Raw genomic sequence first — 13,360 nt, 5'->3', positions numbered from 1 at the left:
CAATAATAAAATATTAGTTTTTTCATATTATAGAAAGATATATTTCAATGAGACATTCTTATTAGAGTAAAGACATACTTTGGTTTTTCACTATCAATTTGGTCATTCGAACCTAAAATAGTTCTAAAAAATATTAATTGTCAGTTAAATTAGTTTTATTTTGCATTTTTTATGTCTCCCAGTAAAAACTATTTTGACTCAAACCCTTAATCCTTAAGTACATTTTTAATTTTTGTACTTAAACTGATATACACTTTAAATTTAAATGTGATCCGATTGGAATGTAATTGTGTGAACATTTAATTTCTCATAGCTGAGAAGAGAGTATTTCATACTCTTTCGAAGGCCATATATAATATTAAGAATGCCCCAAAAACAATAATAAAAAGTTGCACTCATTGGCTACGTGTGTGTGTAATCCCATGCAAAGTGACAACAATAACGTTACTATAAATTATGTCTTTCATTGTGTAAACTGAAAACTGAAAACAAAGAATGAAATATTTCTTGCACAATTTACCAATAGTCCACTCCCACAAAAATTCTTAAAAAACAAAAGAAAAATAATTGAGAAAAGTTAAGTGAAATGTTGGTCAAATGAACAATGAAAGACTTTGGAAAGGAGAATATGCAAAGAGTATAGTGTCATTTAGTGTGTGGAGGAAGGCTTGATGCCAATATAACTTGCTTTCTCTCTCATTTCCTCAATCTCACTAGAAGTAGTTCCTCTCCTATGTGTGTTCTATTTGAGCTTTTTTCCCTTATAAATTAAAAGCTACAATTTACTTGCTTATTAATCACACAAAATGACCAAAATGTCAAGGGTTCAATTCTTGTGAATGACATTTGTTGTGAGGAACAGTCATGCACCCCAAAAGAAATTAGTTACTTACCAAAAATGATAAGGGAATACCCTTGATAATACCAAAAAATTACCCAAAGTATAGAATTTTAGGTGCTTAAATCTTTTTCCCCTCATAAAACATAAAACAAGAGTTCACATTTATCTACATTGTCTGGAAAATTTTATGTCCAGTTTTGTTATTATTGTAGTTCGCAATAATTATGAATGACACGAAATAATCATTGTTGGCTGAGTCACGATCAGGTCGCTCTCTTTAAGATGTTTTATGGTACTGCTAAAATTGTGCAAGCAAACTATCAACTACGCCTTCCCCGGGATAAAACAACACAATTCTCTGATATATGATTTCTTACTGCATTGTAAGAATCGCTCTCAAATACACCCGCAATATGGTTACCAATGTCAATTCTCGAATTCCCACAATATGGTTTACCCGTGCCAATTCTCGAAATTCTCACTTTGGCTGCTTGTGCCAATTCTCAAGTGCAACAGAAAGAAAGAGGGGGAAGGTTGTCAGAAATGCGTCAGTGAAATATAAGGGTGGAGAAAGAGAAGTTGAGAGGTAAACGCTCAACTTGGTGCAAATTATAACGAGGGAAGAATGCCTCTATTTATAGCCTGAGGCTTCCAATGTCTCTTTCACCAACAGCTCTATTATTAATGACTCTATCATAATGGTCGAGATCTCCTCAAACGACTCTTTTCTCGTTGCATGTGTGTTGAAAATAACACAATACTTAAAAATTGTATTAAAACATCATTTTTGCTTCAATATTTATTTATTTGGCCTTTATAAATTGCATATGCTAATCTGCTTTGGAACTTATTGAGTTCAATCATTATTTTTCATAACATGTTTTTTTGAATATTTTTTACCCATGATTAATGATGTGTTCATGGTTAATTACATGGATAATGTGTTGTTTAATAAGTACTAGTGACATGTATCACTTTTTTATAGGTAGAAGGATTTAGTAGGTAGATATAACATTACTCTAATCCCTAATGCAAAATTAGAGACAAGAGCATGATTAATAGCATTAACTTATGCAAATAGGGATTAATAACTAGTAGCATCATTTTCTAGCCATGAAAGTTGCATGCCAAACCATGCTACTTTAGCACAAAGTCCAAATTTTGATGCATGTAACTACTACCTTTAGGGCAGATTGTATGCATCTGAACTTATTCTTTTGTCACCTATATTGTTAAGTTTTCTGAAGAGACAGTTCAAATTTTCTCAACTTAGATTTTGTGATGTAATAGTTGTGACTAAAATAATTGCAATAATCAGTTATATTAATATATGGATAAATATTATTTTAACAATCAAATAGTGATAACTTTTAATTGTCCATTAGTTTTAAATATTTTTGTTAGGAATATGTATAGAAATAAAAGATAAAAAGTAAAAGAAATATAAATAATTTAAGTTATTTTTCAAATAATACTACTACTGATTCACTAGCCCAATCAATCACGAAAAGAGGTTTGTTATCCGAAATCATGTCTTGCACTAATGGCAATAAAACAAAAACAAAAATGATGAATGTTTAATTTTTTAATTGACATATCATGTTTTTCCCCACATCACATATATCATTAGCTATAATTGGTCAGAAAAATAGTTAATGATTAATTTTTTAACTTCAATATATTTTTTCAACCAATCATAAACTAGTGATACATGCAGTGACATAACTTGTGGGATAGCAGATGTGCTCCCTTATAAAATACTTTATCTTAATGTTCATTGAGAATTTATTTTTTTATAAAGCTCAATTACTATTCCATGTAAATGATCCTGCTTTGAGAAAATAAGACATAATAATAAATAAAAATCATAACCAATTGCATGAAGTTTTCAAGTAATAAACTTAATGCTCGAGGTTCCCATCTAGTAGAATCCGTGGTGGATAAATGTTCTATAATATTTCAATTTCCAACTCCTTTCCACATAAAGAATTGGAGTCATCTGAATGATAAAAGTCTTCACAAGAAAACAATGAATGAGAAACTTGACTTTGATTGCAAATGCACAAAGAACAGAGACTTAACTTAAAAGCCTCTAGTTTGGCTGAAACCTCTACCAAAAACTTATTGATTAAATATGAGAAAATCAGAAAAAGGACTACATAATAATAGCACAGTTATGAATGAACATTCAACTCTTCTTCATCTAATGATAACTGCAGAGCATGTTCTGCTTCTTTCAAGAACAATCTAGTTAATTGCTTTTGGCCTCTCCTATATACTATAGCAGACCACTTGTTTCTACTCATCAACTTGTGTTCCTCTGATTCATTTTCCATTGGGCTGAAATTTTGATTAAATATAAGAGGAAAGCAAAAAATCAAGCAAGGAATGCAAGCTTCTTTGGCAGAAAAGAGATTAACATAAGAGTTTTGTTATGTCCTCCTACAAATCCGTCCAAATAATCCTTTAAAATGAGGAAAATATGAAATGAACAGATGGAAAGTATCATCCTCACAAGGTTTTTTTGGTACTACCGAAGGTATTTGCTTACCTATGGGTTAAGAACTAATCCCTTTCGGGGTGTATGACTGCCCCTCCCAACAAGTGTAGCACCCAGGAATCGTACCCTTTACCTTTTTGGTCTTTTTGGGGATCTAGCGGAGTCTTATACCACTAGATTAACGCCTTGTTGGTTCACAAGAGTTTTGAAACATGAAAGAAGATTTGGTATCGTGATAAGTTGTAAATCAAGTAACAGATGGAACTTGGAAACCAAGAAAAGCTTAAGTTCAGAAATTTGTCAATGTACTACTAACAATGAAATATCAATTATGCCATGACATAGAAGAATGCTAGCAACATACCTTTTATTATTGGGTCCAACATGAAGTTCACCCAATAATAATGTTTGAAAGAGTGTTACTAGCATTTTCCCATGACAATGCCGAAGAATCTCATGAGAGGAGAGCATATTCAATCTCTTCTATGACCAAATAGAGTGCCGGCGGTTTGAGGAAAACTAAGCATGTTGGAGCATAATTTGAATTTGATGACTACCCAGTCCTAAATTGAATTGCAGCATTTTTAAACTAATGATAACATTCCTTTGTTTGTGCTATACTGCTATTGAGGTATGCAAATGGAATCAAAGCATATATAAGTATGCTCCATTCTGTCACAATGAAAAACATCGATATAACATGTTTTATAGCGTGTGTGATCCATTTGCAAAATTCCTCTTCAATTAGATGTTTCGTTCTATCCGGAAGTGAGAAACATAAATTAGCAGCAAAACAAAAAAGAATTTGATAACCAAGGTGGCGCTTCACTACCAAAGGACATGGTATCTTTACTCTACTTAAGCAATTTATGGATATAAGAAAATTATAATGAAGGAAACTAGTTCTTACCCTGTATTGTTCTTGCACTGATTCTTATCTTTTTGGCTGTCAATAATAATGGCCTTCTTGAGCAAATCAATGTCACTTTCCTCTGTTCCAGAACCCTCTTCAAGATCTGTCAGCCTAGCATGCAGTGAAATTAATTAGGAACTGCACATAAGATCGACCGATGCTGTGAATCTTTATGTTTTGTAATTTCTGTTTAATCCATGAGTAGAATGGCACAGTATAAAAGATAAAATTCAACATATCCCAAAAATCAAGTTGCTAGTAGAAGCATGCAGATTTTCTAGGAAGGGTTGGAATGAACCCAAAAACTATCATGTGCATCAAGCAAGAAGAAAATATACATTCACGAAATCCATCAGCTTCAACCATATTCAATAAACTCTACCGAGTTACTACACTCTCCCGGATACTAAGGGTTCGTTTGTGAGTTGAATTTTGAATGGAAAGGGAAGGCTTTAGATCCACGAAATACACTTGTGAGATGACTTTGCAGTCTTCCCTTTCTCTTCCTTCCTCTTCAAAACCCAACTCACAAACGGACCCTAAGTAGTAGAAGCATGCAGATTAGGAGTAAGGCACCAACCATATTCAGGTAATACATAACATAATCCTATTCAATAGCAGTTATGGTTGCTACGTAACTGCTAGCACTCACTTCACGCGAAGAAGATCAACAAGTAATTGCAAAGCTCCAGAATCACCACAAACCTCCCATATTGCTGACTGGACATCTGTATCTGACAGCTGTCTCTCCCCTTCGGGCCCAACAAGCTTTATAAAAAGCATAAAATTTGTATTAATGGTCAACTCAGATGAAAGGGAAACTAAACAATTCATATCATTATAATGCTTATTATTTTCTCCTAGAATCAGGTTACAGATGTAATATATTATTGCTTTCTTTTCATCCCGGAGCTCGAAATCAAAGGAAAAATGACAGTTAGAACATGGGATTGACCTTAAATGCACTAATAATACTAATCATATCACAAAGTAAATGGTTTCTAAAATAAGTAAAAGAAGAAAAGGTTATCAATGCATTAATCATGTCTTTTAGAAACTAATAAAACAATTAATCAGTATATTTTGAAAAAGAATTGCCCTTACAATGGATTGATTTTCAGTGTTTCAGTATGGAACTACTGTCATCTACGGTTTTGTTCCTTTTTTCACATATACTCAGCATAGATTTACACAGTTCATTTGTTTCGATCTATTTATTTTATCCAGATATTAATCTCTAAGTTGTGTGCAATTTAACTGTAGAAAAGGCAAGATCTGTTGTGTCTTTCAAAGATAAATGCATCATGCAATTTTCAGAGGCAGTCTCCATGATGAAAAGAAGTATTACATATGTCACGTAGAAGATTGCAGAAGTTAAGTGATATGAAGAGAGGAAATGTCGTAAATCTTCATAGAAAGCTTGGCAAGAAAATGAAAATAGTTTCAGTAAATAAGGCAGGAGATTTAGTCTGACATTCCTATGAGAAAATGAAAAATAAAATGCTGCCTAGAAACTGCACCTCTTCCAGCATTGATGAAACCTTGAAAAGCTCATCTTCTTGCATGGCTATGGTCCTCAGGGTAGTCAAAAATTTCTCCGGAAAAACCAGCTTTTTTGCATAAGATGGCGTCTTGCGCTGACCACTCCAACTGTAGCTGCAAATTCGATCAACTTGACCCTTGTTCTTTACTCCATTGTTTTGAGTGCGTAGTGGAAAAAATCCATGATCCAGCAAAGTTTTGGGCAGAAGACATCTCATTTCAGCATTCTGTAGACACGGACACCCCAAAAACAGTGTAGTTATGGAAAGGCACCAGAGGGGATGATTTAGAACAATAGTAGTTATGAAATTCACCAAATAAATAACATTCTACTTCTATGAAAATGGCATAAAGTTTAAGATAAATCGTAGCATACCTGCACTTCAAGAAGCTGGATTTTGGACTCTGAAAAGGAAATACTGTTAATTGCTTCAGAGGGATAGTGCACCTGGAGTACCCAACAACACCAATAAGTTAATAAGTCGAGTCAATATCAGTAATAACCATGACCACTTGAATCACACAGCTCATTACATAAAAAATGGAAACAAAATGGCAGCAAAATTAAGTTCGAATGGCCGAAGTATGAAATGCTATTATAGTGGCAAAACTAATTGTGCTTCTATTTCATATAAGTAGATGAACGACCGATAGATAATACTGGACATTTTTAGCAACACTTCCTGCAAATGCAAACTGTCACAAAGCAACAACTAGAGGGTGGGGTGGGGGAGGGGAAGCCGTAATTGTAAAAATGAACAAAACTAAGGTTTTTTTATAACAAGAAACTGATTATGATGATAAATACAAAGAAAGGAATGGAAGTAATATATTAAGGAGAAAGTTTACTCAGGGTGCAACCCTTACCATTAAATAGTCATCAGTGTTATCATCGATGACAAAACCATAAAGATATAGTAGTTCCTGCATCAAGTGAAAAAAATATGGAAATCATGTAAAACTTGAAACAAGCTTCGAAAGAAGTTATACATGATCCTTTAAATGAACAGAGGCTCCACTTACTGGGGCTCATGCATTTAGTAAAATATATAAGCAAGTATATAGTCAAATGTATTCATAATGGCATAAGTGAACTCAAATAAGTTAAGAGAATGGTGCATTGCCTTTAGAGCAGTTTACTGCAAAGTAAATTATGCATCCGATTTCAATTAAACCTTTTTCAGTCAAATAGAATAAATTGCTAGTAAGGCATTGCACCAGTAGTCCAGTACTTTCCGCTTTCTGCTTGCAGCAAACAAGATTGATGCTTAATAAAAAAGAATGGGAAAAAGAAGAGAGGGAACTATATTACAAATGATAATAGTATAGACCAACAAGGCGTTGATCTAGTGTTGTAAGGCCCCGCTAGATCCCTAGAAAGACCATAAGGTCAAGGGTACGATTCCTGGGAGCGACACTTGTTGGGAGGGGCAACCATGCACCCTAAAAGGAATTAGTTCCTTACTCATAGGGTGAGGAGATACCCTTGATAGTACCAAAAAATGATAATAGTATAGGAAAATGGTTATATTTTATTAATCTTTTTTCAACCTTGGGAGAATATAAAGTACCTCATTTCCTTTGTTGCCATAACTGATGGTAATTTCACTATCAATCTGCAAGGGACTTTGAGCAGCTTTGCAATAAAGAAACAATTGAATTAAAAATTTGACAGTAGCTCAGTAATAAGTAATGGAAAATAAGAGCCACATACAAGGAAAATATGTTAACAATAAAAAGGCATAAGAGTAATGTTACCAGAAACAAGGTACATGGAGAAAGGAACTCCTGTTGTTAAACCAGTTCCATCAACTTCCCATGTTGCTATTGGCTTCAAATCTGATTGACGATGTAATCAAGGTAAACGACATGAGCATTTGAATTACAAGCATCTATGGTATGAAGACAAGTCATCCTGGCACAAAGCCAGGCATACATACATATACATATCAAGAGTTCAATTATCGTTCTCGTTTATCAAAGAAAGATACTCCCTCCGTCCCATAAAGGTAATAAAAGTTTGTATTAAAGTTAGTACTTAGTAAAAAAATTTAACATCTTCATGGGATAAAGGTAGTATTACTATCTTATATCCTCCTGATTGTAAACTTTCCATCAGGATCCATTATATACTTCATATACGATAACACTATCACTATGGAAAACAAAAGAATGCCAAAAAATGGTGGCTTAGTGCACGAGGCTCCTACTTGGTGGGTTCTGGGAAGAATTGATGATAGCACAATTAATTTATCAGAATTGAGGCAACAAGGACGGAAATCTAGGCTGTTTGATAGGTTTTAGTAACATGTCAAGAATTTAATCGACCAGAATTATAAGTAGTTAGGTGAATGTCTAGGTATGGATTTCATATGAATAATATCTAAAGAGGAAAAGATCAGAATGAATCAATGAAGAAATAAAAAGGTTCAAAAATATGAATGAAATGTATGGAATTCAAGCACAACTTACCATGGTTGCAAAAATCAATGCCAGGGACAAGGCCCTCTACCCAAACAGTCTCAGCTTGAATTGAGTTGCATGTCATTTCCTTGGTTTGAGTATCTGATATTTTAACCTGGCTTCCTGCAAAAAAAAACTTCCCTATATTGGTAATACTTTTAACTCTCAATTTCAAAGAGATACTAAATAACAAACTTCAGGTTGGAGACAATACGGAATAGAGAATTTTTTATCGGAAACTAGAATAAAAAATTATAGGCTCACTTTTGTCATCATCTTCACCATCCGTTGAAGTCTCAGAACTTCTATTAACAGGCAATTGACAGTCATGAACTTCTTGCGTTTCTGGAAATACATAAGACCGTGGAAATGGAATGTTTAAAGCACGGCTCCAAAATACCGAGTTCGCCCTAGCATGAAGACAAATTTGCTATCAGCCCCAAGAATTCAAGCATGGAGAGTATACATATTAAAAAACTGATTTTGAGTTACATAGAAGTTCAATAGAGGTACATACCATAGGAAATCTTCAAAGCAAACCTCACTGGAAAAGGTCAGACAGAAAGTAAGAAACGTAATTTATGTTTAAAATTTAGCTACGAAACAGCAGTGTCAGGAAAAAATAGTCTAGAAAGCTCATGTTAATACATCATTCTGAAGATAGTTGAGCAGGTATATCTCATTCGTATATATATATATATATATATGAATGTAAATTGAATTATATTTACTGTCCTAGGCATTCTGCCATATGATTTATTATAACAAGTCAGTGAACAGATGAATCACATTGGAATAAAATGTCTTTAATAGGACTTAGGAAAAGCAGATGCATAATACATTCAACACAGCATAGTATATCCACGGAATTCCTGATAGCACATCCATTTAAAATGTGTTGAATATCATACTTTAAAGTGGACAACCAGAAAAGAAGACAATATTGTGAATGTGATTCTATAACCTATGACATTATTCTGACATACTGAAAAGACTCTGTCCTGCACAATTTCCCGTAAATCCTATCATAGCACATCAATGAACAGATGACTCACTTATCAAATGTATAACACGTTTAACACAAAATAGCATATCCATTAAATTCCTAATAAGTGTATAATGGTTTTCATATATAAGGTGAAGCAGTGATATAGTGCTAGCAAATTAGACTTCCAAAATTGTGGTCCTTCATCTCAAAACCAAATTAACACCATTGTCATAAGATCCGACATGAACTCAAACTATGATACATTGATACCTCAAAATTTCAACAGGTGTTAAGACTGTCAACTTTGACTGAATCAAAGTCAAAACACAAACTAGGCAATCAAAATTACAATTTTACCCAAAACGTACGTCTCCATATCTCCATCAAGCGACAAAAGTTTCTTCACCAAAGCCTTCGCTTTAGTTTCATACAAAGACATCAGGCTTTTCTTCTGCAAGATAAGACAGTTTTCACAGATGCTATTAGGTAAGATGGAAGAAAAGTTAATACCAGAATTGGGATCTGATCCTTTACCAAACCACATAAAACAAACTAATTATCTATAAATCAGCAAAAAGGTAGATCTCCATTATATCATAGTGATTAAACTATAAAAGGTAGATTCAGCTTATAGGTAATTGTCATATTGTATCTAGTGCATAAAGAGCAACCCAGTACATGGAGCTCCTATATAGTGGGGTATGGGGAAGTTGTTTCCAAGATTTGAACCCATGATCTTATGATCACTAAGTAGCAACCTTACCATTGCGCCGAGGTCCACCCTCTTGGTGCATTCTATTGGAAAATCATGCGAGTGTTGGAGTCTCACATTGATAAGGAATGAGTTAAGTGAGAACTATATAAGACTCAAAGACTCATTGCCTTAAGGTTTTGCGTTAGGATATGTAATTAGGTCCCCTATTTTGGTTTCTCGCTTAGCCCATTGAAGGACATCTTCCTGGTTTTTGGGCTCTGCATGTGGCCCCAACAAGTGCTATTAAATTCAATGGTTCAATGACTTCGGTTAGGATGAATGTTTGGAGACAATGGTTTATGCTCAGTTTTGTGCCTAACTCATCTTGTGAAGCATAGCCTCATGTGGCCCAATAAATGGTATTAAATTTAATGGTTCAAAAATTTTGGTTAGGGCGAATGTTTGCAGAAAGTGGTTGATGCTGTCTAACTCACCTTGTGAAGCATTGGCCAAGACTTGGGTCATGGTTGGTACCTGTGAATACTCGAATTGGCTAATACTTGAGGTGGAGCATACTAATGATGAGACTCACATATGACAAAGAGAATGTTAGAAATTTAAGTGAGTGTTACATAGTGAGGAATGGTTTACATGAGGACCATAAAATAGGAAGACCTATGGATTCATCACCTTAAAGTTTTGGATCAACATGTAGTATCAAGGTCACTATTTTGGTTTTTCTCGTAAGCTCATTATTGAAGATCTCCTCGGCTTTTGAGCTATCCCCTAAGTGCCTTACACATGCTCGTCCTATGCCATTAAAGTGTTAACCAAACATATACTGCAAGCTACTAATAGAAATTGACTATTATTACACAAAGAACATAGATGGGGCCATGAGAAGAAAGCAAGGACAGTGACTACTTTATGAAATTTTCGGGAAACAAACAATATAAATCAGCTACTCACAGGAATAACCAGTCTTGTTTTTATCATGCTTTCTTTAAAATGGCATGAAAAGCACAGTTTTATTCAAATTGGTTAATGGTATCAAAAGATAAGTCCCATGATAAATTACCTGCAATTCAGTTGCACGATATAATGTTGTCCCTCTAAGCTCTTCAAGTTCATCATCACTAAACCAAAGTGAATTTCCAAAAGTGGTTGGAAGCATATCAAGGTACCTGATTAATTTTAACCACTCCACAAGTGAAACTCGCAATAAAGAGTAAAACATTTCTGAATCACAAAATCGAACACAATCAACCATACATACGGCTTCCATAGAGAATTCTTACGCAAACGCTCCACTGTCAGTAACAGCATCATTAAGAACCTGTCATCTACATCCCCTTCTTCAAACAGTTCTCTACATTCTGGCCCTATAAGAGGATCTTGCAGCACCCTCATTGGAGTAATTGCTAAATCTAGTGGAACAACCAACAGAACCCCTGTTTTGAATAGTATACAAATACTTACTTTTTTTATTTCCAAAAGGATAAAGAATATAGCTATAAATATTGACAGAAAAAATCGGATATACATTTGTAAAAAATCAAATATAAACTTTTATCAGCAAATTGATTAAAAACCATTGTGACAATCTTTTAGCATTTGAATAAATCCCTTCATTAGATGGCATTTGAATAAGATGAGTTGGTATTTAAATTATATCATATGCTATTTTAATTCGTAAATCATAATTCAATCAAATGTTTGGAGGAGAATATTGCTTATTCACCATTTAAAAAATTTCTCCAAACAAATTTCTTATTAAAATAATATTAACATGTGTCCTTGATTAGCAGCGTGAATAAACTACTTCAAAACTCAAATACATTTACCTATGATCAAATCCAACCTATGACATAAAAGGGTGGCCTAATGCATGAAGCTCCCACCTAGAGTCTAGGGAAGGTAGATATACCCAAGTCTTACTATTTCTAAGATTGGAACCCATGACCACTAGGTCAAGAGACAAGTAACCTTACCATTGTGTCGAGACTTGCCCTCTAAATCCAACCTATGACATGTCTAAGTAAAATCATGAAATGGCCAGTTTTTTGAAGGACCACCAATTGTCAAATATAATAAACATTTCCATATAAATGATTTCCATAGATTCTTAACACACAAATTTAGCCTAACTCGTTGTTGTCAGCCTGAATGATGCACAATTAGGATAGTAGAATCTCGAATTTTATTTTGCTTCTAAAGAATGCCAATTTTGCTTTAAGGCTGACAAACAAAACTCAAACAACTCTTTCTATCAACTCTATCCTACACTGGGAACAAATTCTCTCATGTCATATGGTCAAGTCAAACAAGAAAACAGTCACAGGTAATAAAAGAAAATTCATAACTTTTTGAGTGCACATCTTTTATGTCTATCTCTCTTCATTTGACCACATTACAAAACAATGACATAGAGATAACATAGCTATATAATTCTCTCATTTACCCTACATACTGCGTACCAAATTAATCGTCATTAATATATAAAGTAATGAACCGCGCACCAGGTAACTATGAGAGAGAATTAATTCCCACCCTATACTTCTAAGTTAGTGAGTACAAATGAAAAACAAAAAACTTTGCAATGTTTTTTGTGTATACAACGTTTGAAGTGTTATGAAGGTTCATATTACCATCAGAAACATGTTGGTCAGAAAATATGCCAAACCCTTTTCTTGAATCACAATACTTAATCTTGCAACCTCTTAGGTGGAACCCATTTGCCTGAATACAAAACCCCACAAATCAAATTTTTCAAAAGTAAAATAAAGAAAAATAGAATAATAACCAATGAATTTTGGATAAACGCAATGGAATGATATCAGAGCTTAACGAACCTGTAGCCATTGGAGGAAAGTTTCGAGCTTTGCTTCTTCGGAAGTCGCCATAGCTAGCTACTGAAGTTTTGGTTGGCTTGATGATACTTCCATGAAGATTTGAAGGTTTACTGGGACAGCTTCAGGGTTTGTTTACTAACAAAATAGTGTATAATATATTATTTTTTCATTTTAGTTTTATTTCTTATAATATTATTTTTCTGAGTTTTGTTTTAATTTTAATATTCAACTATTATGATTATTACTGGCGTGTCCATAGATAATTCGTGTCTACCGACCCACATTCTTATTTTATGATATTAAGTATTAAATTTGTATTTTTTATTTTAGAAAATTAGAATGTTTTTTATTGAATGTACTTCATGTTATATTTTTTGTATTTATTATAATATCCAACTTAAAGTGAGATGTATTAATTATAGTTATCCAGGATTATATGGTTTTACTTTAGAAATAAAAAAAATATTAAGGGCAAAATAGGAAAATAGAATCATGGTGGTAATTATTTCAAGTTTTGGCTTTATATATAGTATATATTAAGGACGAGCAAGATTTGATCTTGTTTAT

The 13,360-nt window shown here is 33.6% G+C and overlaps 1 protein-coding gene across 4 annotated transcripts; it reads right to left on the bottom strand.

Annotated features, from left to right (window-relative positions):
* LOC109325464 lies at positions 2,868-12,910 on the bottom strand. 4 transcript variants are annotated; one of them, XM_019557859.1, is made up of 16 exons: positions 12,794-12,910; positions 12,587-12,680; positions 11,218-11,389; positions 11,020-11,125; positions 9,616-9,698; positions 8,777-8,803; positions 8,524-8,669; positions 8,269-8,382; positions 7,555-7,635; positions 7,368-7,432; positions 6,664-6,720; positions 6,173-6,244; positions 5,775-6,023; positions 4,907-5,022; positions 4,252-4,365; positions 2,868-3,181 (listed from the first exon to the last, which is right to left on the bottom strand). In XM_019557859.1, the coding sequence occupies exons 1-16, from the start codon at positions 12,842-12,844 to the stop codon at positions 3,016-3,018; spliced, it is 1,713 nt and encodes a 570-aa protein (XP_019413404.1). In that variant the 5' UTR covers positions 12,845-12,910; the 3' UTR covers positions 2,868-3,015. The 4 variants fall into 4 exon arrangements, with proteins under 4 accessions (XP_019413404.1, XP_019413403.1, XP_019413406.1 ...); XM_019557858.1 differs by having other exon boundaries at positions 11,218-11,392; positions 12,590-12,680; XM_019557861.1 differs by lacking the exons at positions 12,587-12,680; positions 12,794-12,910 and having other exon boundaries at positions 11,240-11,347.

The sequence above is a fragment of the Lupinus angustifolius genome, chromosome LG13, assembly GCF_001865875.1.
Source record: "Lupinus angustifolius cultivar Tanjil chromosome LG13, LupAngTanjil_v1.0, whole genome shotgun sequence".
Taxonomy (NCBI): Eukaryota; Viridiplantae; Streptophyta; class Magnoliopsida; order Fabales; family Fabaceae; genus Lupinus; species Lupinus angustifolius.
This window is presented reverse-complemented; position numbering and strand designations above follow the sequence as displayed.

Coding starts and splice junctions, on each gene's coding strand:
- LOC109325464 (XM_019557859.1), bottom strand. CDS start 12,844: ATGGCGACTTCCGAAGAAGCAAAGCTCGAAACTTTCCTCCAATGGCTA. Junction 11,390..12,586: donor CCAACATGTTTCTGATGGTA/ATATGAACCTTC, acceptor TCAAAACAGGGG/TTCTGTTGGTTGTTCCACTA. Junction 11,126..11,217: donor AAGAATTCTCTATGGAAGCC/GTATGTATGGTT, acceptor AAAATTAATCAG/GTACCTTGATATGCTTCCAA.